Source organism: Lasioglossum baleicum, chromosome 12, assembly GCF_051020765.1.
Source record: "Lasioglossum baleicum chromosome 12, iyLasBale1, whole genome shotgun sequence".
Taxonomy (NCBI): domain Eukaryota; kingdom Metazoa; phylum Arthropoda; class Insecta; order Hymenoptera; family Halictidae; genus Lasioglossum; species Lasioglossum baleicum.
The window spans coordinates 16,407,652-16,433,598 of NC_134940.1; the positions used below are offsets into that span (position 1 = coordinate 16,407,652).

Below are 25,947 nucleotides of genomic sequence, written 5' to 3' on the forward strand. Positions count from 1 at the left end.
GTATAAGTTTCAAAAACAAAAAACTAAGAAAAAGTGCAACATATATATATATAGTACTGTATAAGTCTAATTGTAACTTAGAAATAAGGTATGAATGTACAGTTGGCTAATGGATCCGAGTGGATTCAAGCCTTGTTATATTTTTGTTGTTGTTGAGTTTAATAGCAATAAAGATATATTTAATAAAAAAAAAAAAAATTGTATATAGCAACTATGGCGGCAGCTTATAATAGAGAGGAAATTTCCTTTCTGGCAGTACTATACGCTATCGAAAAACATGGAGCGGTAACGAACAATTCGTTTCTTATATTTTGCAGATTATTATGTTTTAGAAACGCTTCGGTTATATAAATTTTTTATTGAACAGGACAGACAGAAACGGAGTGCGAATAATTCTTGCCATTTTTGCCATAAGACGCAAAGCATATTCTTCCGGCAAGAATCATTTTGCTTCGTTCAAGTGTTGGTGCATTACCGACCACGGACCTAATGTTACCGACAGACAAGGGCGCAGCCTTAGATCATGTAATCTCATAGACACGGTTCAGATAATTTCCCTTGAAGCAAAGATAAAGTAATACGTGACGTCACAGATACACAAGTAAATATTATCGGAATTATATCATATTTGGCATTATTTTCATTAGAAAAATGCCACGAATATGTTGGTGAAAGTCCAATAGAAAAATAATGAAAAATAACAAAGTTTTGTTGTTGGATTAGTAGTGGTCTGCTGGTGTCACACCGATGTACTCGACCCGTATTGTGTTACACTTCTCGGCAACTGAGGCCTCTCAAGTTCTGGGGGTTGTGGGGCAATTACAGGCCAGACACTTGGGATATTTATGGATATTTATCAATAAAATACTGCATACACATGTCGTGTCTATGAGATTATATTCTCGAAGTTCCGTCCAGGGGTCCGTATAGCGCCAATCCACGCAGCGGCAAAACGCTCAAACCGCTAATGAAAAGTTATCGACAGAGTTGGTGCGGTCCATAGACATATAGAGATAGACTGCGCGGCCTGAACGAAGCGCTGAAGCCCACAATGGCGGCGTGCGAGAGAGAGAGAGCATTAGCCGGGGTCCATAGCGCTCTCTTTCTATATGATGTGTCGACACATCAATTAGAAAGAGAGCGCTATGGACCCCGGCTAATGCTCTCTCTCTCACTCTTTGTTCCGCGCGCCGCCATTGTGGGCTTCAACTCGCCCATAAGACGGCGCAGTCTATCTCTATATGTCTATGGTGCGGTCGATAATTCAGCATCCATGGACTGACGCTGTACGGACCCCTGAACGGAGCAAATGATTCTTGCCGGAATCATTGGGTCTTACGGGAAAACCGGTTAGTATTTTAACCAGAATTTGCAGCTCTCACCAGCAGATCAGCGATTTGAAAATTCTTCAATTTCAGAGCTACGTCGATTGGCGTGAAACCCGCTCGGTTCTTTCTGTTCGGATCAGCTCCTTTCTCAATGAGATACCTGCAGGATCGCGAGATATAGCAGAGTCGGGATAAAGCAACGATTCGATCGAAGAATAGCGATGGAAGATATTTCAAACCGACACAGCCAACAAGAAATTTCCTGTCATCGCGGCGATGTGCATCGGCGTACGCAATCCGATAAAGTCCGTCGTGTTTACGTCCGCTTTCTGAAACAATAGATCGAGCACGCTCATGTCCGACAGGAGACGAGTTGACAAAACGGTCTCGAGAAGCAGCCCCAGAGTATAGTGTTCGGCAGAAGATTCGACCGTCGCTCTGAAACGAAGAAGCGACTCGGATTCGGATTCGTAATCGATCTCGGATGCCTCCCAGTAAGCAATCTGCTCTTGATTTTGTATGAATTTGGCGACAGGTTTTGGTCTGGAGAGCAAATAAGGAGCAAATCCAGTTCCAATAAACATGTCTTGGTCTTAATCTGTTCGAACAGATTTTGTTGACTGGGGAATAACGATTTTCCTCACCCGTGTTTCAGGAGCAGCTGGATCATAGGCAAATGGGGCGTCCCCTTGACGCTGGAGGACACAGGGCTCTCGTGGAAGATGTCGCGAACGTTCGCGTTCGCATTGTACTTGAGCAAAACGCTGGCGTTCTTGGTGTCGTTTCGCAGGGCGACGTAGTGCAAAGGGCATCGCTTGAAACGGTCCCTGCAGTTGACCATGGCGCCGTTCTCCAACAGTTTTCTCAGCGCCTCGTTGTGCCCGAGGCTGGCCGCCACGTGAAGGGACGTGAGACCTTGCCGAATTGCCCGTCGATTCGATCGATCGCTCGATTAGATTAAGAGTTTCCCATTTTCAATCGAACGCGAATCGGTTGAAAGTTCATTGGAAGCGAGTTACCGTACATCGTTTTCGACTCGATGTCCACAGACGGCTGATCGCAGAGTAGCTGAATTAGATCGACGTCGTTGTGTTTAACGACGATGTGCAGGGGCGTTAAAAAGTCCGATCTTCTGCAGTTCACATTCGCACCCTGCAGGTAATCCCGTTAACGGTGGTTAAGGCAAGGACCCTAAGAATGACTTTAGGGTACGGTCGATTATCTGATACGTTTCAGTAATTTCTTTTTTAGTGTACCATTATTATTTTATTATCGAGCCGTTGCCATTTCTTTAGTAGGCCGCCGATCTGCAGCCAACACGTGGCACATAGTAATAAGCACAATGAGAAAAGGTTTTATGTGACTTATTCATTCAATTTAACCTGCTTCCAGGTTCAGGAGACCGCATCGTAAAGTCTCAGTGCCGCAGGATCTGGTAGTAAGTAAGCAATACACGGGGCCCAGTCACTCCTACACATGAGGAGGACCCACGGTGTATAAAGGTTGTTACCCACTAGGACGCCCCCTCTGTATATCTGCGCCATCGCTCCGTCCCCGTTTTGGGTTTCCTCTGTGTATCTCAATGGGACTGTGCCTCCCATTGAGATACACAGAGGAAACCCAAAACGGGGACGGAGCGATGGCGCAGGTATACAGAGGAGGCGTCCTAGTGGGTAACGACCCTTATACATATGTATGTAGAGGTGTTATGACTAAGCACCTCTGTAAGGTTGACGTTTCGTGATAGATAGAGATTAGGTTCTATCACACTTTTCTGTGAGGGAAGTCCGAACACCTCTATAATACACCGTGGGAGGACCCAAAAAGGCTGTCGGTAGACTTAGGTTGGCGAGCATAAGTTGCACACTGCAATTTTCGATTTTTCAACTCGATCTAATACTTCTTTCCAAGACAAAGTGCAAGTCTCTTGTAATTCTTGTCGTCAAACCTGCGCGAGCGCTTCTCTAGCGAGCGATCTGTGGCGGAAGGTGCAGGCGTGCAGCAATTTCCAATCGACGTTCCCGTGGGACTGATCCAACCAATTCACCGTTTTCGGCATTTTCACGAATTCACGAGAAAACTTAATCTCTCGAAAGGAAACGATTCTTCGAGAAGAAGCAAAACGGTAACTGCGCGATGATCTTCAACTTTTCATCTCGCTCGATGAGGATCGATCGAGAGGCGAATAAACATTGCTGCAGGAAGTAATACGTCCGAATAGAATATAGTTATTTATTATTATAATTATAATAATTATTATTATTATTTCTCTTTCATATCGTTTTACAATATTATATATCGTTCGATCAAAAGCACCATGGGTTTGAAAAATATTTACGGCGCACGGGTGACACACACACGACCTCTTCTTCTTCTTCTTCTTCTTCTTTTTTTTCTTCTTCGTCCTCCTCCTCTCTTTTCTATCGCTGCTCGATTTATACGATCCTCACAAATTTCCTTTGTTCCTATCCGCGTCTTTTTCCCGTTATTTCATTTTGATTTTTAAGACTGCACACGTATAATAGACTTCGAAAGTTTACACGTTTATACGTTTACACGATACTTATTGATTAGTACGCACACATAGAATCCATTGTAAAGTAAAACGGTCGACGCGACGGTTGGCCGCTGTCGAGTATGTTCAGAGCTGTTTACGGTCGTTCAAAGTTTAAAATGCTGTTCGTTGGGACTGAACTGATTCGCGGAGCCTCGAATCGCGCGTCGTCAAACTTCCGATCTTATGAAAATTAGAGCGAAAGCGGAAGCGAAATCGTCGCAAAAGAACGTCAAACGAAAGGCAACCAACGATCGGGCATGACGATTTTTCTACGAAACTTTTGTTTAGACGTTTTCTCAGCGTCGATACCAACAATTTCTTTTCGATTTGTTTCTGAATGAAACGCAAGCCCGATCGATAGTTATTTATTGAATCGTACGATAACTAATGAATACTTCCCATCGTCTACGAGTAACGTTAATTGCATACATACATTACACATATACATACAGGGTGTCCAAAAAATGTTCGCGTTCCTTGAAATTGGGAATGTCCGCCTCGGTTTTGTTAACGGCCTATTATCGAAAAACACGGACCAATCAGAGCACGGCCTCGCCGGCAGGTTCCACTGTTGTGAGCGTAGCGTTGGTGTCGCGCCGCGGTGAAGCAGTGAACAAGAGAAGGAGCAGAAATTCTTATTCAGCCGTAAATGCACTTGCTGCTTCGTAATCTGTGTCACTGGGTCTCTGCTGATTGGTACGTAGAGTCAATAGGTGACTGTTCGAAAAAAGTCTATCCTTTTACCCAGCAAGAGGCAGACGATGTTTTGTCGTGTCATTGCCATGAATCTCTTGTCTTGTTTTTTGTCTGACCACCCCGTCGGTTGACATGCATCCCTTCCCTAAACTCTTCAGAAAAATCATGCGTAAAATCGGTGTCGTTCGAACCGCGGTAGAGAGAACATCTCTAAAGACGTGTCAATTCGAAGCTTATGGTTGTTACCTACTATCAGTTGACCGGATCGTACATCCCTTAGTGCAGTTCGTCTCCGAATGATCCAGTGACACACATTTCGAAACAGCAAATGCATTTACGGCTGAATATCCGAGTTCTAATTAAATCAATTTCGCTCCTTCTCTTGTTCACTGCTTCTCCGCGGCGCGGCGCCAACGCTACGCTCAGTGTTTTTCGGAAAAAGTAATTTCTTTTACCCAGCAGGAGGTAGAAGTGTCAGGTACGCGTGGCGTTTGAGTCTCTATTGTCAGAGAACCCGAGGCGGACATTTCTGCAAATGAAAATGTCGCTTCAAATAATCTCAGGAACCGCTCCTTTCGAGGAACTCGAACATTTTTAAGACATCCTGTGTACGTATACGTATGTATATGAATATGTACATGAATATGAATGTATATGCATATCGTATAACAAATACTGAATTGCACTTTGTCGTCGTCTCGGCAATACTTAATTTATTATCGCTATACTTGGTTCCAAATAAGAATGTACTTACTAGCCGACGACTCTACTGTGCATCTGATTCTAACGGAACTCATTCATTGGCTAATCCCCCTACTACTCGTACTCCGCCGACCACGCGATCATTGGCTGGCGCCATGAATTTCATGGCTGACGCGCAACAACACATGCGCAGAACAAGTACCTTCTTATTTGGACTCAAGTATAGAAGTAAGTGTAAACTACGCGCTAAACGATCGTCAAAAATATATGCGATAAATGTCGAGTCGCAAGGGTTTCGTCGAATATCCTTCTTCCGTCGCGTTTTCCCTTGTAACCTTGTTTCTTCCTTTTCTTCTTTGGCTGGTGAACCGGAACAAGAAGACGAGGCGATGAAACGATAAGACGATAAGGCAATAAGACGACGAGACGACGAGACTAGATAAACGAGACAAACGGAAAGGACTAAATGAATTCAGTCTCCTCGGAACAAGTTTGCTGCAGTGGAAGGCCGTGTTTGGTTTTTCGATCGAGAAACGGAATCGTCGGATGTGGACTCCGGTGACTTGTCGTTTCCGAACACCACCTCTAACCCTCTCGGCTCTGCTCGGCTAACAATGGTAGACGATGGATTATATCGGTAACGGGTGTTCCGCGCTTCGGTGCTCGCCCAGATTTCGAATTCGATCTCGACTCGACGATACGACGCGACGCGACGCGACGTGACGTCTCCTTCGACCGCCAATTTTCAATCGCAACTCGTCATTGAAAATCACTCCAGTCTCGAACTCTGTTCTCTCGCGTTCGATGCTTCGACGGTTGGGATTTCAGCAATTTTAGGCGTACGATTTTAGAGATGTCAGATATGTTCGATCTAAACGGGATCGCGGGATCCACACCAGGGCTGCGCGGACATCGGTTCGATACAGCAAACGTCATCGTAGATTCGCGCGCGGTATACGGTGATCGAACAGTCTGATCGCCTCGATCGATCGCGAAGCGATCCTCGCCCGTTGGCTATCGGTTATCGAATATCGGATATCGGCTATCTTTATCGATCGGTAACCGTAGACACGGCTAGGAAATTAATTGACGATTATAACGGTAAAAAGTCTAGGGGAACGTTTAGTCGGAGCGGGATCGGAGTATAAAGCGTGAATCCAAATAGAAGATATGTCGTTTAGCGTTTCGACGCCGAGCGTTCATTCGGCGTCGAACCGTTTTACATTTAGTCCCGCGCGACGCTTTTGGACCGTTGTCCATTCTCTCGGTCAGAGGGCACAGAAAATCGCGTCTGTCTTTACTATTTTTCTTCTTTCTCATTTTCTCCGAATCGTTCTCGCAAAACGTATACCTCCGACGGACCTTACATTCAAGGATACGTTTCACAGACCCAGACCGTTTGTTCTAGTACAGGCAGAACATCAGTCCGATCAAGCTGCTGCATCACGCTATATTATAGACAGAGTGTTCGGAGTTCGGATTTCCCTCAGAAAAGTGCGATAGATAGAGGTTAATTCTCTGGTCGCTGTCAGATCGCATATTTGACACTTTCAAGCTTTCATGTGTATTCAGCACTCAGCAATACATATTTACCACGGTGTATTATTACGTGGCGCATAACCTTAGCATGGGCTACATGGACACGCTGCTACACACAATCTCATTCTCACACGTACATGAAAGCTTGAACATGCCCGATAGCCGATATGCCATCTAACAATAAGCAACGAACTAACCTCTATCTATCACAAAACGTCAACCTTACAGAGGTGCTTAGTCGTAACACCTCCATAATACACCGTGTACTGCATGTATACGCAGTAGCATATAGGGGCAGCGTTGCCGAATTTACCATGTTCCGGCCTGTCCTAGAGATGGCCGTGACTCTTGGTGCGAATACGCTAACAAGTAACTTGTCACATTTCCTGCAAGAGCGACAGTTGTTCTTCCGTGTGTGTGCGCGCATACTTCTACAAGATGCTCTCGCAAGAAAATGTCGCAAGTTATGTACTCGCCAGTGTATTATCAGTGCACCTTAGATTTCAGCTGATTTCAGCGGTACAACGTCGACCGTAGTTTCCTATCGTATCTTGATTCTTCCTTCCGTTCTTCCCGTTCTTCCGTTGGATCCTTTTCCATGTGGTCGTCTTCCTCGAACCGTATATGTATGTATGTCGCGTCTAGACCGTTGCGTTGGATCAATCCCATCCCGTTCTCGAAAAAAGAAAGCCAGCTCCCGGTGGAAACCTAGCGCCCGAGGGGTAGTTTGATTCGAATACTACGATCGTTTAAGGATTTCAGTCGTGGTGCGAGCTTGGAGCTTAAATGTAGCGAGCAGCCCGATACGCGTTACACGGGTTTGTCCTCCAAACTGTTTCGACTCGGGAACGGCTCGAGAACGTTTCTTGTACGAACGCTGTACGGTCCAGGCGTGTCTTATGTTTGGGTATCCGACATGTTTCACGAGCAGTCGACAAGCATTATACTTCTACGGGCCTGGACGTAGAGTTCCTTTCGCGAATTGTAACGCGTACGGGCCCCTCGATCTCGTCGTTTCAAGCGGAAGAATGCGCGAGTGCGCCAGTGCGCCAGTGCGCGAGTATGCGAGGGCACGCCGAAGAGCGACAACCTCGCGTCCAACCAATTTCCTTTCCCTCTACCGGCTAAATTTCGATCGCAACAGTACGTTCGATATAATTGTCGAGCTTGCCAAGGTCCGGGAAGCTGTTGGCCAAACGATCATTTCCACTCTGCGATGCTTTTCGACGTGACCTCGCGAAACGAGAAGTCTTTTCGAGCACCGTGTTTTCTCTTAAAGTATAAGAAGTAGTCTTTCTTTCTTCTTTTCTGTCTTTGTTTCCTCCTTCTGCCAGCCTCGAGAGCGCGTACCGCCGTGTACACAACAAAGACAGAATAGCGAAAATGAAGGGTTCGGAATACGTTAGCAGCTCGTGTTCTTCGTCGCTCTTGATCCGCCGTGGATCATCTCTCTCTCTCTCTCTCTCTCTCTCTCTCTCTCTCTCTCTCTCTCTTGCCTTCCCACATCCGAAATGCGATAATTCCTTAATTTCATTCCTGGTATCGTTATTCAGTTTTAGGTGGTCGGGTCGAAGTCGAGTGAGCTTAGTAGACCAGACGGTGCTGGTACGGGAATCCCCGTGTCTGCGAGCTCATCTGGTACTGGCCGGCGCTCGAGTACGGATCGTACGTCTGCAAAACGAACACGATCGATGCGGCGGAATCTTCGAAACGTGAGATTTGCTCTACTACGATACAGTAGGTACTCGCTCGATGCGCGAGAACGGGATCGGAATTTCAGGCAAGACTCGAGGGTTTTACTATGAAACGAGGTGTGTCCAATCAATGTGTGCTTATATTGCGTTCCTAGAAGAATACTGTCACAACTCAAAAAATACGAGTTTCCAGGAGATAGGAAAAAGAAAATTGTAATTAAATTTCGTTGAACTGTGCAGCAGCTAGTGCAATTAAAGTTATGATATTTTGATATATTGATGTTTATAATGTTCCTCAAGCAGATATTCAGTGACTGTGTGAACACTCATCACTAGACTGCGGATCTTTATGCAAAATAAAAATGTATTGCATTGATTGTGAGAAGCAGGAATAACATAAAAATTGACTTTGATATATCAAAAGCAACATTGCAACATTCTTGAATTTCTAAAATCTTTTACTGTTTTATATCTCGCCCAGTTTCTTCATAAATGCATGAAGATCCAGGACTGGTTAGAAGGATCATTTCTTTGAATTGTGACGATGTTCTTCTAGGGGTGCGATATTATGTGCTCATAATTATGAAAGTGGTCCAAGTCAAAATTAAAAAAAGAACTAAATGAATTCAATGTAATTTTTACGATATAGTCAAAAATTCATTTAGTGTTAACCTTCAGTTACTCGCACTCAGACTTCTACATAGTTATGTAGAAAACATTGCATAACATAGTTATGTAGAAAACAATGTAGAAAAATTATGTAGGTTACGACATAAATAAATTTTTATTCAATACAATAATTATACTCGATTGCGGATCTTTATGAAAAATAAGAATTGTTTGCATCGGTTGCAAGAAATAGAAACTAAATTGGATGTTGTTTCCTCCCCTAAAGATTTTAATAGAGGAGAAATCATGTATTGACATCTTCAATTTGAAACATTTTCCAACAAGTTTGTATTTCATCTACTCAATTTTGCTATAAATGCATAAAGATCCGCAATCAATAATTACTTTAATGCAAAATAGATGACAACTTTGTTTATGCTCAAACTACCAAATTTAAAGTTTTGAGATTGTAAGTACTATATGCGAGTAATTAAAAGTTAATATCCTTTTCCTTGAAATATCTCGAAAGAAGAAATACATGACTTACTTAGACTTAGACCTCTTTCATAATTATGGGCACATTCGTCTAACAACATAAAGGAACAATCACGGAATTACTACTTCCGCTAATAAGTTACATTTCCCAACTTGCTCGAACAAAATGCAAGGAACGAGGGCACTTAATCGGTAGTGTAATGAGCGAGAACCTATTGTATCTTTTATTTTCGATGTCTGTAGGCTCCGGCCAGGGCAGGCGCGGGCGCGGGTGCGGGCAGTGCGGTCGAACGACTGTTACCGACCTGCGAGCGTTTTCTGGAAACCATGAACCTCTTCTCCGGGGCGTTGTAGTAACTCTGCTGAGGATAGACGAGGCCGTACTGAGGGCTGCTGTCGCCGTACTGGGATCCGGAATCGAATTGTTGGCCGTATTGGTTTCCGTACTGCTCGTAGTAGCTCGGCGGATGGGTACGGACGATGCCAATATCGGACGGCGACAGAGAATCGACACCGTAACGGCGAACCGGGTACATCGGCGAGTCCATCCAGGGAATCACTGTACATCAAGGTCAGGGTGAGGTTGATAGGGACTCGAGAAACGTGTGGAGTCGTTCGATTCGTTTAACACTAAGAGCCCGTTCAGACACGACGGAAACTCTTGATCCGCGCGGTCTAAAGATCCGCGCGGCTACCGCCTTTGAACCGCAGGAAATCAAATCCGCGCTGTTTCCGCGCGATTTTCATCTTCATACTGGGTTAAAACTTTGCCCCTCTCCTGTATGTCCGCACGGTTACCGCCTCATCCTGAACGACTGTCAATTTTGACGCGGTTCAAATCGTGCGGTCGAAAACGCGCGGATTCCGCCGTGTCTGAACGGGCCCTAAACCGACCATCGGCGGACAAATGTTTTTGGGTTTGGCGTTGTAAGGGCGTATAAAAAGTAATGGTCATTTGTAAGAGAAACTTACCGCACAGTTGTTCATAACAAAGGAAATTGTTTTAAATTTGTTTTTACATCAACACCTTCCACTCATCCAGAAAAGAAAAAGTTTGAAAGGAGCCACATGTTGCAAACAAATAGTTATTGAGATAGAGGCTGTTAAAGTTTTTGCAAAATTTAATTGTGTGGAGTTATAGGTATACAGTAGACAAGCCTACTACTACAGTCCACCCGACCGTATCGATGAGACAGAACATAATCGTGAGCGTGTCTCGAGCAAACGAAAACAGCTCGTCATCGTCTCGCTGCCCATTCGGATCATAGATTCGAAGTTGCAAAATATGAAAAAATATCTTTTATCCATTCTTATAAGAATATCAATCCTGTATTATACAATAAAATGCTACCGTACCTCACCGTTCCTCCAACGGATTAGGCGATATACATATGTACCTGTAAAGGACGTTATAGCAAGCAAAAAACGTATGCGAATCTTCAACCCTGACAGGTTGACAACACGTACGACGGACCCATCGAAGCGACGAGCGGACTACCCTTATAAATCACGTCACTGACCGAAGACAATACCAAAAGGAATTTCTTTGGCAGTTTCCCTACTTCTCCACCTACAGTCCTTCCGACACTCCCCGTCCAATTAACACAGATGCTACATTTCCCCACCTAAATCCACCGTTAACCCTTTGCACCCCGAATTATTTTTCAATTTTGTTGCCAACAACTCTCTACTATCGGACGTGTTTTGTTTACTTCAAATTTACTTCAAAGGACAGTTCCTCGACTGCTACTTACTTTAAACAATTTTGTTTACTAATTATATTATAGATATAGCTGTCAAACTTTGTTGTAATTTATATTTGTGGAACTTCCATTTGTTATAACTAAAAAACAAGACAATTAAATAGATAAAGGAAGAACCAAACACATATGTATATGTATGTAGAACCCGGCTTATTTACATTTTTCTTTCTCTGATGTCGAGTCATACTCGACAAAGGAGTGCAAGTGATTAACTATTCGCGAAAAAACCGAGTTGACAATCGCAGTACTATTTTGATCGTGGTGGAGAAGTTGTATTTTTCAACTCTTTTATGTGGGCTTATATGGAAAATTTAGAAAACACGTTTTGTAAATTAAACATCAATTAAACATATTCTGAAAATTTCATCACAATCGGTCGACGTTGTAATGAGCTACAAACGTTTAAAGATGGTAAAAATTGCAGTTTTTCACGGTTTTCGGCCTCTAACTGCAGTAATTCTAAGGATTCTTACATCTTTCAATGCCTGTCGTTTTTTCCTGCACTAACCGATTTCTATGAAACTTTCACAGTGCATACAATTGACACAGATCTACAAAACGTATTTTTTTAAATTTCAATATAAGCCCGCATATAAAAGTTGTACAATGCAACTTTTACTATTTTGTCTGCAATTCCGATCAATTGTAATTTTTAGAAAAATTTCTTTTCACATCCTGTAGTAAACTAATTGCTCTAGCTTTCCAAAAAAGTTCAAATAGCATAGTCCAATATTAAAAAAGTTATGGCGGTTTTAAGAGTGTCCGAATATTAGTGGGAGTCACTGTATGTATGTAGTAGGCTTTTATCTATGTATACGCATAACTCCACTAAATTAAATTATGCAAAAACTCTAACAGCTTATATCTTAATTTGTTTGCGACATACATATATGGTTCCTTTCAAACTTTAAACAACAATTTCCTTTGTTATAGTAGGTATTATTCGGTTTAGTGTTCGGTGGGTTTAGTGTCGAATCGCTTGAATTGCTGGAATCCGACTGCTCACCGTTTCGGGGGTCCTCCTCTTCAAGAAGATTGCCATCCTCGTCCATGTTCTCGTACTCCTCGTTCATGTATTTGTGCCAGTTCCTGCAAAGAGAACGAGACAATGAAGAAACGAGAAATTGGCACGGTTCGGTGGAAATCTATGCGTTTGTTCGCAATTATCGGCAACTTTGCCGCGCTTACCGGTTGCGACGCTCGTTCTCCCAGAGGGACAGCAAGGCCAACATCTCCTCCGGATCGATATTCAATTCCCTCTTGAATCGCGGTTCTTGGTAAATCGGCACGCTGGAAATTACCATTTGCATTGTTACGTTGATACAGTCGATGCTCGCTCGTTGTTTTCATTTAACGCTAGAACTACCGAACTCTGAACAAGACTGATGTGGTCCCAAATGCTGTATTTCCTTGAAAAGGGTGACTCATAGACTGCGGATCTTCATGCATTTATGAAGAAATTGGTTGGATGGAATATAAAACGGGAGAAGATTTTTAAAAAATTCAAGAATGCTGTAATGTTGTTTTTAATGTAACAAAGTCGCGAAGGGATAAATTTTATATTATTCCTGCTATCCACAATTAATTTCAAACAATTTTATTTTGCATAGAGATACGCAGTCTAGTAATTCCTAAGGTGATATCCGCGTGAACACGTGTTTGATCTTCGTGCAGGTCTTTAGTGTCGATCGAGAGACGAGACGTCCGGACAGTCCGGACACTCGAACCGCGTTCCATGGTTTCGAAACGATATCGGTTTCTGATTCGGCCCCGTTCGAAATCGGATACTGTTGCCGTTGCATACTACACCGCATTCGAAGTGCGACGCTGCAACGACAAATGCGCGATCAGTGTATGGCCACTTACACTTCGATTTCTTACACGGGCGAAATACATAATTGTGGTTCACGTCCTTTGGCAGTGCAATTTATACGTTACGCAAAGATTATTACTGTCGAACAACCTTGATAAGTTAAGATTTTAGCTGCCACTGGACGTTTCTATGTTTCTGGCTGGGCCCAATGTCAAAGCCTGTCTCCATATTCTCTCGTTTAAAAAAAAACTGTAATCTGCGTGTTTAAGGGAAAACGAAAAGGGGAAGAAGTGGTATTTACAAAATTAAGTTGACCATCATTTCTCATAAAAAAAAGTTCTATAATGTTTTGAATACCGATTAACTTTTGTCGGAAACATTTTTTTGCCATACATCGCAGTACAAAGAGTAATGTAACAGCCGCATTTTTTGCATTGCCAACAGAAACCTTTAGTTTCCAGTGGCGCAGAAAAAGAACGTCGAGATATACTTAGAAGCCTACAATTTTCTTTCTTGAAAATTCTACGAATGCGAAATATCGCAGGAAGTAATAGGTCATCTTCAAACTTGATTAATTTAGACAGACAAACAATAAGAAAGTGAAAATTGCTGAGAACTATAATGTATACCCTGTCTAAAAAGTGTCTGTAAATAAAAAATCGCATCGTCGTCGTCCCGCATAAACGATCCTAATAGCCGAGCGATATTTCAGAAACAGGTGACGAGAAAAAGGAGTAGGGTAAACTGTACTATTGCTGGCACTGCACTAGTTATTGGGACTTTTGATTTAAACGGCAAATATTAAGAATTCCTGGTGAAGAAAATCATTTTCTATTGCTTCTTATTTATATTCCAAAGCAACGTTGTAAGTTTTCATAACAGAGTTCCACATATGACTGTTAGCAAATGTGCCAATGACTGTACTATTTGCCTTACGATTGTTATTCACTGAATATATTTTATAATAAAAGATTTATGACTCGTAAAACTGTTTGATTTTGCTGAAAAATCTCTATTAGCTTATAATAATAGAAAGTTAAGCTCGATTAAACATTTCAAAAAAGATAAAAACGATTTTTTCTGCGATTTTGGCTTAGGGTGCCAATCATTGTACAGTTTACTCTACTACAAAAATCTTTACTTTAAGTGCAATAACAACGCTACGCGAGTACATGAATTAAAAGAATAAACTGGTATTTACACTGTTGTTCATACGTTCGAATAGCTTAGAAATTTTTCACCTTGCGTAACATTTGAAAAATCGTATTTTGGCCAACTTTTCGATGCAAATGCTGCACTGTGCATCGTTTAACGAATTATCTCGATATCGGGAGTTTGAGTTGGTTTGATTTGGTTCGGTGTGAACGTCACTCGGCCATTTCCGAGGCTCGACAGGATGTTGTGGTAGGTCGGGTCCTAGGTTCTCGCTCCTCGCGGAGCATGCCTGATACATACGGTCGGCCGAGGATGATCGATACACAGGGAATACAAGGGAAGACTGGCGCGACGCCGACGCCGTCAGCTGATTGGTCGGCCATATGCCAAAACGGAACAGACTCGTCAGGTGGTTTCATTCAGCTTTTCCTCTCAGTTTGCCGACACGACCGCGGGCGTATTCGATTCCATATGCGCCCGCACCACGATTTGATCAGCGGACAATTCGAAAATGTCTCTGACACCGCGCCGCTGATTGTGAAATTGGGACCGTTCTACAGTCATCTTCGAAACTGTCGAATTTATCCCGAGACGGAACTTGGATTTCGTTTCTTTCTTGAATTTTCTTTCTTTGTACATACTCTGATACTGTTCCCGCAACTAGACGAAAAAAAGCTGTCGATGAATCAAGCTGTACACCGCACACGAACGACACTAAACCATATTACTAGACAGCGGATTTTATGCGTTTATGACAAGAATGAATAGGTGCAATTTAAAACAGTAAAAATATTAGACGCATTAAAAAATACAATACTATTATATGTATTGTTCGAGTGGTGACTCTGAGACGCCACTGAAAATTGCTGTACCATTATTCAGAATATTGTTTACATTATTAAATATGTTGGTATCTAACCAATTACTAAACGCGTTTAACTCTATTGTATGAGTTATTACTTATTAGACCGCGGATTTTATGCATTTCTGACAAAACTGAGTAGGTGCCATTTAAAACAGTAAAAACATTAGACGAATTTAAAAGTTACGTTATTTTCAACCTATTCAACATATTAAGATAGAAGATAAATTTCTATTTCACTCCAGTCTGTTGCTATACAAGTAGAACATTTTTATTTCGATGAAATTTAACAAATCATAGAGAATGGAAATATTCTAGGTCGGACGAATGTTGAATTTTCGAGTTAAAATAGCTCCGAGTGCAAAGGATTAAACATATTGAGAAAGAAAATAAATTTCTATTTCGCTTCAGCTTCTTGCAATGAAGGTAGAAAATTGTTATTTTGCATGAAGATCGTTTGTCTACATATTATATTAGGATGGCTCTTATTTTCGACTTTCAAATTGTTTTACGAAACCCCCCTGGATTGTTTCGATTATATTGGGTTGGCAAATAAGTTCGTTCGGTTTTTGTGATTTATTCCAATGTAAAAAACCGAACGAACTTATTTGCTAACCCAACCCAATACAATAACGGGATAACGGGAAAACGTGCCCCCGGGCCCTTAAACATTAAAATAATTAACTAAATGCTCGTAAAATCGTTTTTCTTGAATATCTTCTAAATTACTGACTGTATTGTTAAATATGTACGACAAAAACTTCCGGACAGACTGCGTCTTTTATATCAGATTAATTTTTTTCGTAAAACAAACGCACAGAGATTTTCTTTTTATTAATTGAAACAATCCTAGGGGTTCACCCCTCGAAAAAATTTTCTTCAAGAATAAATAAGAACCACCCTAATAGTACATACAGTAAGAAGCATAACTGATTCCACACACTTTAAATCAGAACAACTTTTTCATGAATGGACCAAACGACTTCAATTTCTCTGTAAGGCTAGAAGAATTAGTTTAGGAAATGATGTATAAAAAATATGTTGAGAAAATGCATTTGGACGGAATTGTGAAAAACAGTAGTAAAAATTGATTTTTACAACTTTCTTAGCTGGGCCAATAACGAAAATTCAAAAGATGTGCCTGGTCAACTGGTATAAATTAAGTATACACACGCTCTGAAAATTTCATTGAATTTTGGTTTGCGAATTAGAAACGATCAAAAGTGGTAATTTGTAGTGTATCATAAAGTGGCAAGTTTTACCATTTTTGATCGTTTATAATTCGTGAACCAATGAACCAATTTCAATGAAATTTTCAGAGCGTATATAATTTGTACTAGTTGACAAAACACATATTTTAAATTTTCGTTATTGGGCCAGCTAAAAAAGTTGTAAAAATAAATATTTAGTATTGTTTTTCACAATTCCGACTAAATGCATTTTTTCAACTCATTTCTTAGACGTTATTTACTAAACTAGTTCTTCTAGATTTACAGAGAAATTGTGTTGTTACTGTAGGTCGTTGAAATGTGGATGCGTCCACCTATCACCCTTTTTTCACCATTTCCTCCTTTTGATAGGAATGAATACATACATATATGTATTGGTCCAGACCATTACGGCGTTTATGTGTGATGTTGTTCCTAAACAGTACCCTAGTACAGGCACGTGACCGTCGCGTCACGTGAGAACAAGTCATATCACGTAGCTATTCTCATAGCTACATGCTGCCGAATAATGCAAATTACGCCTCGTAAACGAAAAGATACGATTGTTAAGGGCGACAGCGGCCTAGATTGATCTGTTATCTATCGTTTTTGACTACTGAAAACCCCCATCTTTGGATTATCGAGGAATGAGAACGCGAATCCCGCACTTTGAAATCCTGGAAAAAGGAGTCTACTCCCTTAAATCGAAACGTTCCACTCTCTGTACGTGTACTCCGCGTGCCTCACAAGCCATGCGAGATTAGGTCATTCCACTAGCACTTTTGGTTCCAGCCGGATTATTGGCTAAAGTGTGTGATGTCACGGCCTAACCATTGACTGTGAGCGAGAGGAGCCCTTTTGCCCCTGTGCCGTCTCGAGGGATTTCTCGTGAGGCACGGAGAGTACTTTCTATTCGGTGTCGGCCGGGGCATAGGGGCTGCGTAATAACGAAGAAATATGTAGATGAAAAGGGTGGATGGAGAATCTGTAGGGCACGTCGATTCAATTTCGCAAGCTGTCCGAACAACGGCGTCGGCTGGCACGTGACTCGAAGACGGAAGCGACGACAGAGACAGAGGAGACAGACGCGAAGGGATAGAACGCGAAATTGTTATGCATCTCGCGGAGGCTGGAGAGGTGACTAGCTATTCTCGTCAGCTGATTGGGGGGCCGCGAGATGCGAGATGCGAGATGCAAGACGGGAGACGCGACACGCGATATACGCCGAGCGATAGTCAGGCCTGACCTACTTTAGCTCGGTGGCTCCATTCAGCTTTTCGTGGACCCACCCCGCTGGAAATCTACCCTATTGCGTCACGCTTATCGAACGAGCCCCGATCGCTGCGCCAACACGCACACAGATACGCCCACACGTACGCCCACGCTCTCGCGCCCACGCCTCGCCACCGCATCGTCAGCATCGCCACATGCAACACCGCGCTCGCTCGCTCGCTCGCGCGCGCCTGCGTTCTCCGTTTTCCACCACAATTTTCCGACGACCGTGAATAATTTATGGTCCAGAGAAAAATGCGAAACCATCCCTCTGGTTTCTTCTACTTCTTCTTTTCGTTCTCCTACGCGTCGCCTGACCTCTCCCAACGTTTCTTTTCGAATATCCGTGGAAAATCGTGATTTTTCTAGGTACAAAATTGAAGACCGGCAATTGAGAAAGGCTGTAAGTGCCAACATTCTGAAAAAATCCATGCAAAACCGGCAAGATCGACTTGTAACCAATCGTCACGGAACTTTCAGCCTGATTTCATTGCATTGACGTTGGAACGTACATCCCTTTTACGGAAAAAAACAATTATTAAAAAATGGCACTTTCAGTCTTCTTTAATTCCAGTTTTCATCCAGTTTTAATTCAGTTTTCCACTTCCGAACACGATTAACGTCTTGACGAGCAATCAACATTGTCGGAACTCTATTCGCCCAGAATTGGGCAAAATGTAATTTCAATTACTTTTACATTTTCAATTACAATTACTTACCAATTACTGTAATTTGAAATTGGAGAAATACAATTACACGTAATTGTAATTGGTAATTGCAATTACTTGACGAATCACTGTAATTGTAATTGTGGTCCGCAATGTTTTGGACCATTTAACCGTTTTCTTATTGTAATTATAGTCCACCGAACTCGAACTCTTTGTTAAGGATGTTCTGGAGGTATATAAAAACGCAACAAAATTTTTGAAAATTTGACGAGATATAATTCTTACTAAATTAATGCAATTACCAAAGTTTGGGTTCGATTCACCGCACCGTTTAAGAATGATAGCAACTTAAAGTTTGCACATTTTAACACGTCTTCTTATGGAGAATTCATAAAATTCCACTTCAAACCCTATATAAACCTTGAAAAAACGCAACTAGAAACTCCAGTTCTTTTTATATACATATAGTAAAAATTATGTAATTAATTATGTTGAAAATTTATTAGGATTCACTAAACAGTTACAGAGCGAAAAATTATAAACTGTTACAAAACGTCAAATTTATCGTGTTGTCATCTTACTAGCATGGAAACGCGACAACAGTGTAAAAAAAAGTATACAAAAGTATGCAAAATATACTCATGAATGGCTTTCATTGCTAATACATGTATTGATGGATTTCGAATTTCTTGTACTTTTGTCTCCCATTGTACCTCCAGAACATCCTTAACACTCCGAATGCCACGTCTTCCAAAAATAGGGGACGGAATAATTCGGCCATATTTTTAAGTGAATTTTTACGTCGATGTATCGAGTATAGCACATTCAATTACGATCGGCAAAGTGCTAGAAGGGTGACAGAGTATTTTCAGAGTCATTCTTCAAATTTTCAAAGATTTCAAAGATTCTGATTTCGTTCGACAGATTCTTCTGATTTCATAGAACTTTCAAGACTGCTGGGTAAATACTGAACGCGTGTTAAACACCGAGTCGAGAACGCGGAATGCACACGCATACTTGCATCTCCGGGCAATTCGACGTGCACGTCCGCCGCGAACGGATTGAAATGTCAACGAGAATGTCGAGCCTCGGGAAAAGCGGGCGAGAAATTCGTTCCCCGCAGAAAGTTCATCCGCGATGCTTCCCCAGAACTTTCCTTCGCCTCGAGAAAATTAGCTTTAGTTCGGGTACGCGTGGGCGCCGACATGAGCGTCAGCGTGGGCGTGTGTGCACGCTGCACACGCGTGTACACGTGTGCCCCGACAATGCTGACCTGTGACATTTGTTTGCAGGTCAGGCGATGCACGCCCGGCTAGGTGGATAGTTGGATAGTTGGATAGGTGGCTAGAGAGAGATAGAGGGATAGAGGGGGATAGAGGCGGCTAGGCGGCCAGGTGACTAGGCGAGACGAGGTTTGCGCGTAAAAATAAAGGTCTGACGTAAGGGTCGGCCGGCTGACTGGAAAATAATTAATTCATGCTCCGACGTAGAGCGATACGTCATCGCGAACGTCATCCTAATTAATGACGCACTATCCTACCCGCGTAGTGGAGAGAGCCGCTATAAATACATCGCTTCGATTCAATTCAACTGGCGATTCGACTTGCGAGGCGAGAAACGTTTTCAGGTTCACGAGGATTCACGATCAAAGCCGCCGTTCTCTACGAAGGAACCCGTTTTCGGCAGAAGCAAATTCTCTTGCATGACGAACATCAACAAACTTTCCGTTCGAGAAGTTGTTGATCCGCTTTCGGTAGGATGAACTATTAAGTTCCAGAGAGGAACGGTGTTTCAAGCTGGTTTCCTTTACAGAAAATTGGCGAAAGCTTTGGACGCGGTTGAATATAGCACACGCTGTTGACACCCGGTACGTGGGAGGGCTGGCTCGAAAGGGGGCGCGAGCAAACACGGCTGCAATTGAACGTTTAACGCGGAGTCGAGGAGGAGTTAGCATTCCAGAAAAGGAAAGGAACAGAGGGAGTAGAGGGTTCACACACAAAGTTGAAAGGTGTTCGGCACTAGACGCAGCTGGGCGGTTCATGATCAGCCCTCGATAACGACAGCCTCCCCGAGTCGTATCGAACGAGTCGGCGGGACTCGATTCGACTCGACTCGACGTGAGGCGAGGCGAGGCGAGGCGAGGCGAGGAGAGGTGAGGTGAGGTGAGGCCAGACGATGCTTCGCGTCGTTCCTGCAGAGGGCAACGCCCTCGCCGGCCCTCTCATCCCCATTCAGAAAGGAACGTCGAAGAAATAGAGGGATATGATGTGGTCGGGAAAACGCGGCCGTCCCGAGAGCAAACGAGAAAGCCCGGCGATCCTGGCTCGATTCAACGACCGCTGTCCTCCTCCACAGGTGAATTCGCTGCTACACACCCCGGGAGACTCTGTAACGCGGTCAAACTGGCTCGAACAACTACCCTCCGCTTCGCAAGTTCAACCGACTAATTAAAAGCTCTCTTCGAGCGCCTCCGTGTATTTCCCGAGACGCGGCGGTTCTACACAATTGGTGGAATTAATTCGAAACAGTAGTCTTTTGGTATTTTTCCTTTCGGAAATCGTGCGGTATTTCCCGGTGTCAACTCGTTCGGATATTCGAAGCCGGATCGGAGGACAACGAGCGAATCTTTCTTGCGATTTGTAACGTTAAAGATTAAGGAACTCACCTCCGCTTGACCTGCGATTGCAGCGACTGCACCGATTGCTGAGTGGACGCCGGCGACTGATAGGAAGCCGTCACCGGCTTGACGGTGGTGGACCCGGAGATCGTTGCTTTCTCGGATCTCTTCCGGCGATCCTCGTTCAAGTAGTAACGCGAATACGACGGGACGTCCCAGATGTTAGACTCTTGCTGGCCCAACTCGTTCATCAGAACCTTCCCGTAACTGTGCCGCGAAACAGATTCTCTCGATTAACTTTTGAACATATGGACGACCGATCTTTCGGAGCGTGATGTTTCCAAATGCGAGACGATACAATTGGTCCGTTCCGCGCCGAAGCAACATCGAGCAACTTGTCGCGTCGCTTTCTTCTTCTTTTATTCGGTAAATCGGTGTTGCTTCGGTGCGGACATAGCTGAATGATTATTCCACACGATCGCTGGTCGTGCTCACTTACTCGTAATTCTTCTCGTAAGGGGAGAAGCTGTCGCGATCGTAGAGATTCTTCGAAGGTGTTTTCGAGCGAGCTACTTCCTCTTCCGACAGTGCCACCTTCAGGCCTCCCAGACCCGACGAGGAAGAGAGAGGAGTCCCTGCGAGCAGAAACGAAGAAGAATCTCTGTCAGGATACCGGTAACCGAATCTTTTCCTTGGAAGAGAGATCCACGACGCGAGGAGAAACTTTCCGGAACGTTCCGAACGTTTACAACGTTTACAACGAGAAGGTCTTACTCTTTTCCGCGTTGGACGACGCGTAAGACCGGACCTGATCGGCAGCGTTGCTTTCCGGTTGATGGTTCTGTTGGTTGCCGAACATCAGCATCTCCTGTGCCCTCTTCACTGAAAATTTCCGACATTCGGTATAGTAACGTTCAATTCGGCGCGACAAGGAGTAGCAACAACAAAGAACAAGAGGATCACAAGACTCCCGGAGAATCTTACGTTTCGGTCTCATGATTTGCTCGGGTTTCTTCGCGTCCTGCGCCATGTTGGTCGGCAAGGAATCGGTCAGCGAGACGACCGAGTACAGGCACAACAGTCCCATCCAGGCGATCATCTGAAACACCCACAAGCGAAGTTTTTCGAAATAGTCGAACGACTCGGGCCCCCGGAGATCGGTTTCTCTCGGACAGGAACGGGGGGATCGATGCGCAGCCTCGTTTCGAGCGTTTTTTTATCTAGATTAAGAGCGTCGTTAACGTAAAGCGTTCCCGTTGGCGTACCGGTCGAAGTTTACGTTGAAACGAAGATAGCAGGTCACTACGAAAGAAACTTAAATGTCACGTAATGCGAAATGTCAGGAATCTATTTCCATTGCACGTGAAAGATTAACGGGCATACCGTGTCGCGGCTGCTATAAGAGGTTGCGCGGATCCTCAGGTACCATTTTATCGTGATTCGAACGGTCGCTCGGCCGGAATCGAACGATCAATCGCGAGGAACGCGACACGGCGCGGCTCCGTGACCATCCGACCGAGAAACTCCCGGCACCGATTCGTTCCGCCTGCTCCCTCAGAAATCTAGACCGGAATCTTCGAAACTGAATTCTTCCCGCTAAAATCGAAACACGCAACAGTTGAGGTACAACTAGCAATTAACTTGCGACGTTTTTCGCGAGAGATGTGTCGCCACAGGGCTTCACGCGACCGAATTTGCTCGACGAAACAGCGACGCAGCTTGTCGTTGGCGAGAAAACTTTTTAAATGTTTGGATTCGCTGGTTGTTTGAGGAAAAACGATGTAAAAATATCTTGGTTGGCAATGAACACTGCTTTGCGATTGACAGGAGACTTTGAAATGAGTCCAGGCTTACGAGTTTACTATTTGTTTTACGAAATCGTCACAGTGGAAGTATTAATCCGGTGCCATATGAAACGGTAAGAGAAGCGACGCGACGATCGACAGCTTTTGTCGCTGTACTGATGTGTTTATTATAGCTTAAACGCGGCTTCGGCGTGAACGTATCCTCACGAACGATCGGATATTCATCCAACGTGTTCGTCATTCGAAATCGCGTTCCAATTTTATCGGAGAAGTTGATCGACGTTCGCGACACGTTCTCGAACTCGACCGGGTTCGAACCGCAGAGACTACCGATAGACTCGTGATCGAGTTGGAACCAGCGTATCTGGGTCGCATCGGAAGCGGAGGAAGCTGTGAAAGACGAGGAACGGCGTACGGATGCTGCAACGGGTTTCAAGCGACGAGAAGCGTCCTCGATAATGAAATTACTCACAGCCTTGCGATTAGTTTACGGCGCTGTGCCAGCAACGCGACCACCAGTTTCTCGGTAATTAGGCGTGCAATTAACAGAGCCCGCGCAGAATTGGCGATCGCCTCGTCCGAGAATCATTCCGTCGGCTCGAAATGTCAGGGTTCGAGAGAACGGCCCGATTCGCGCAGCGCGAAACCGCGTTAGGGTTGATCGATAACGATGCTGCTCGACCGGGGAGTCGAATTAGGCTGTCAGAAAAATTTCACCGCTCGACCGATTTACGAAGCATCAAATTTTTCGAAACTCGCTGCACCTCTGCCACTCGGGGTTTGTTTATTCGGACGCGTCCATTTCGACCATTCCGAAAAATCTAGAGAAGTTGGTAGAAAACTTCTAGAATAGTTTCGCGCGAAATGTACTTGCGGGAAGTTCGACCAGTCGACGCGGAAGAATGAAAAAGAACAAGTTGCGATCGAGATCCGCGAGATCGCCGAAAAAAAGTAGCCGCGTGAAAAGATTCGGAGCGAGAAGTTGCTTGTCGCGGGCCAATCGAAATGAGTGGGGAGCATGGCGTCGCGTCGCGTCGCGTCGCGTCGAATCGAACGAAACCGGATATAGTAGACCCAGAAATCGCACACTTGTTGCGTCCGGGAAAACTATAGTCGTGTCTTGCGTTTGTGTACGCGCCTATGCGACCCGCAATTAAAGATGTATTTCATTGACCGTGTCTCCATTGACAAGCCTCGAAGTCTCGGAGGAGACGATCGCGCTTCAAATTCTCGTGTCCCAACCGATTTTTCCGATCTTTTCGACGCTGTCGCGACACACGACCGAGTCTCGTCGTCACGGTATCCGTGTGCGGCGTACGTATCCGACGCAACGATCGTATTCCTCGAGAATTCAGCAGCGTTATTCGAACCCGTTAACCGGAGATAAGGTGCTATCGTTCTTTCGTAGTCTGTCGCGATTGCATTGCGAGAATTGGAAATTGCCAGCCGGTTAATGGGTTGGATAGCTCTGGAAACTCTATAACTAAGAAAACCAAGTAACTAACGAAACCATATACATACAGCCAGGAATAAACTGCGCGGCGAAATAATCGGTACAGCGATCGGAGGAAGCGAGGCCCGAACCGAAATTCATCCAATTATAGCGTTATCGTAACTGGATCGCGATACCGGACCGTACCGCTTCCTCGAATAGCAACCGAAACATAATTTTGGCCGTGGTTTGTCCGACGTGGAAACCGGGCAATTAAATCGACCCCGGGCCGGTCGATTCGAGTTCCCGGCGAACGAAAAACATATCTACCGGCGAGCCACGACGAGCAAATGGAAAACAATGCAAGAAAAACACATCGACAAATATCTGAGAATATTATTTGTCTACCTTTCTCGGAGCTGTCTGTCTAATCTCTTCCTTGAACCGTTGTCCCGTCTATCTTTCTTTCCCACTCTCCCTCTACTTCGGTCTGTCTCAGTCTCTGTCTATGTCTCGGAGTTTGTCTCGCGAGTGCTGTTCTCCGTTCTCAGTTTTCCGGGGATGCAGAGAACTTGCGTGCTCGGCTGATCGAGGCAGAATGAGCGTTGGAGCTCAGCGGGGCGACTAGAAAACCGGCGGAGGATACGGTCGATCAACCAACCCCCACTTCGACCAACAACCGACTTGCTTCGAACCACCGACACCCCCTCTATCTCTCTCTCTCTCTCTCTCTCTGCTTCGCCCCTCTTCCACGGAACTCACCCCTCGACAACCCCTCGACAACCCCCTAGCTAGGCAACCGCTCGTACAGCCGCGCAGCCCGAATATTTACATCGAGAATCTCGACAAAATTCGAAATATCCTCGTTCCGCTCGGAAACAACATTCCCCGACTCTCAACACATTATCCACTGGCGATTATCAAGTAATTCTTGAAAATCTATGATCCATGGGTTGAGAACTTTTTAATAGACTCTCAACAACGATAGCAACTTGAATCGTGAACCAACAAGTCACCCCCGGTAATCATTTCATTCATGATTTCATCGTTATATGTGACAGGAGATTTTTTACTTCCAATCTCAAGACTTGAAAATTACTGTTTCACGCATAAACAAAGGCGTCGATCACACTAGCAAATACATATTTTGCGTTGAAGCAGTTATTTTGTTGAATTAATCCTTAGCACTCAAGTGGCGACTCTGAGGCGCCACTGGAAATTGCGTACCGTTATTCAAAATATTGTTTGCAAACATTATTAGTAGACTGCGCATCTTTATGCAAAATAAAAAATGTTTGCTTTGATTGCTAGACACAGGAGTGAAATTCTTTTAATTATCTGATTAAGCTGAAACCAATACATTGATGTCTTTAAATCTGTTTAATATGCCCACTGCTTTAAATTGTGCTTACCCATTTTTGTCATAAATGCATCTATGTAGGTCGGAAGAAATGTTTAAGTTTCGAGTTAAAATAGCTCCGAGTGCAAGGGGTTAAAAATCATTTATGTTGAAGAAAATGTATTTACGTTGGAGTCGTATGAAGTTCCACGCAACCAGATACATAGAAAATTATGCGCGATTGACTGAAGATTAAGTTTCCTTTCGGTGTAGCACAATGATTGCTGAACCAATCAGTAAGCTTCAGGTAGATAAAGAAATTACTCTGCGTTCTCCGTAGCAGTTGCAACTTCCTCGAAGCTCTTTCCTGGAAGACGTTCTTCTCAATTATTT

General features: G+C 43.9%; 2 protein-coding genes and 1 long non-coding RNA gene across 3 annotated transcripts; 1 reads left to right on the plus strand and 2 right to left on the minus strand.

Moving 5' to 3' along the window:
- Window positions 1–1,229: 1,229 nt before the first annotated feature.
- Window positions 1,230–2,872, minus strand: LOC143214570 (transient receptor potential cation channel subfamily A member 1). Its single transcript, XM_076435785.1, has 5 exons — window positions 2,732–2,872; window positions 2,348–2,480; window positions 1,973–2,282; window positions 1,572–1,766; window positions 1,230–1,488 (listed from the first exon to the last, which is right to left on the minus strand). Exons 1-5 carry the CDS (start codon window positions 2,870–2,872, stop codon window positions 1,359–1,361), a joined length of 909 nt encoding a protein of 302 aa, XP_076291900.1. The 3' UTR covers window positions 1,230–1,358.
- Window positions 2,873–3,538: 666 nt separating this feature from the next.
- On the minus strand, window positions 3,539–24,848 carry LOC143214454 (prohormone-2). The gene is made up of 9 exons (XM_076435538.1): window positions 24,624–24,848; window positions 21,963–22,077; window positions 21,753–21,860; window positions 21,478–21,613; window positions 21,027–21,245; window positions 12,572–12,673; window positions 12,390–12,472; window positions 9,926–10,179; window positions 3,539–8,493 (listed from the first exon to the last, which is right to left on the minus strand). Exons 2-9 carry the CDS (start codon window positions 22,075–22,077, stop codon window positions 8,407–8,409), a joined length of 1,104 nt encoding a protein of 367 aa, XP_076291653.1. The 5' UTR covers window positions 24,624–24,848; the 3' UTR covers window positions 3,539–8,406.
- On the plus strand, window positions 8,474–14,410 carry LOC143214456 (uncharacterized). Its single transcript, XR_013010154.1, has 2 exons — window positions 8,474–8,633; window positions 9,864–14,410. It is a non-coding gene; the product is annotated as an uncharacterized LOC143214456 (long non-coding RNA).
- Window positions 24,849–25,947: the final 1,099 nt, after the last annotated feature.

Bases quoted from the DNA above. Each gene is read 5' to 3' on its own strand.
- LOC143214570 (XM_076435785.1), bottom strand. From the start codon at position 2,872: ATGGCGCAGATATACAGAGGGGGCGTCCTAGTGGGTAACAACCTTTAT. The intron at 2,481-2,731 runs GTCTCCTGAACC...GATTACCTGCAG, and splicing joins CACTGAGACTTTACGATGCG to GGTGCGAATGTGAACTGCAG. The intron at 2,283-2,347 runs GTAACTCGCTTC...AACTCTTAATCT, and splicing joins CGAGTCGAAAACGATGTACG to AATCGAGCGATCGATCGAAT.
- LOC143214454 (XM_076435538.1), bottom strand. From the start codon at position 22,077: ATGATCGCCTGGATGGGACTGTTGTGCCTGTACTCGGTCGTCTCGCTG. The intron at 21,246-21,477 runs GTAAGTGAGCAC...TTCGCGGCACAG, and splicing joins CCTTACGAGAAGAATTACGA to TTACGGGAAGGTTCTGATGA. The intron at 12,674-21,026 runs GTGAGTTCCTTA...GGTAATTTCCAG, and splicing joins CAATCGCAGGTCAAGCGGAG to CGTGCCGATTTACCAAGAAC.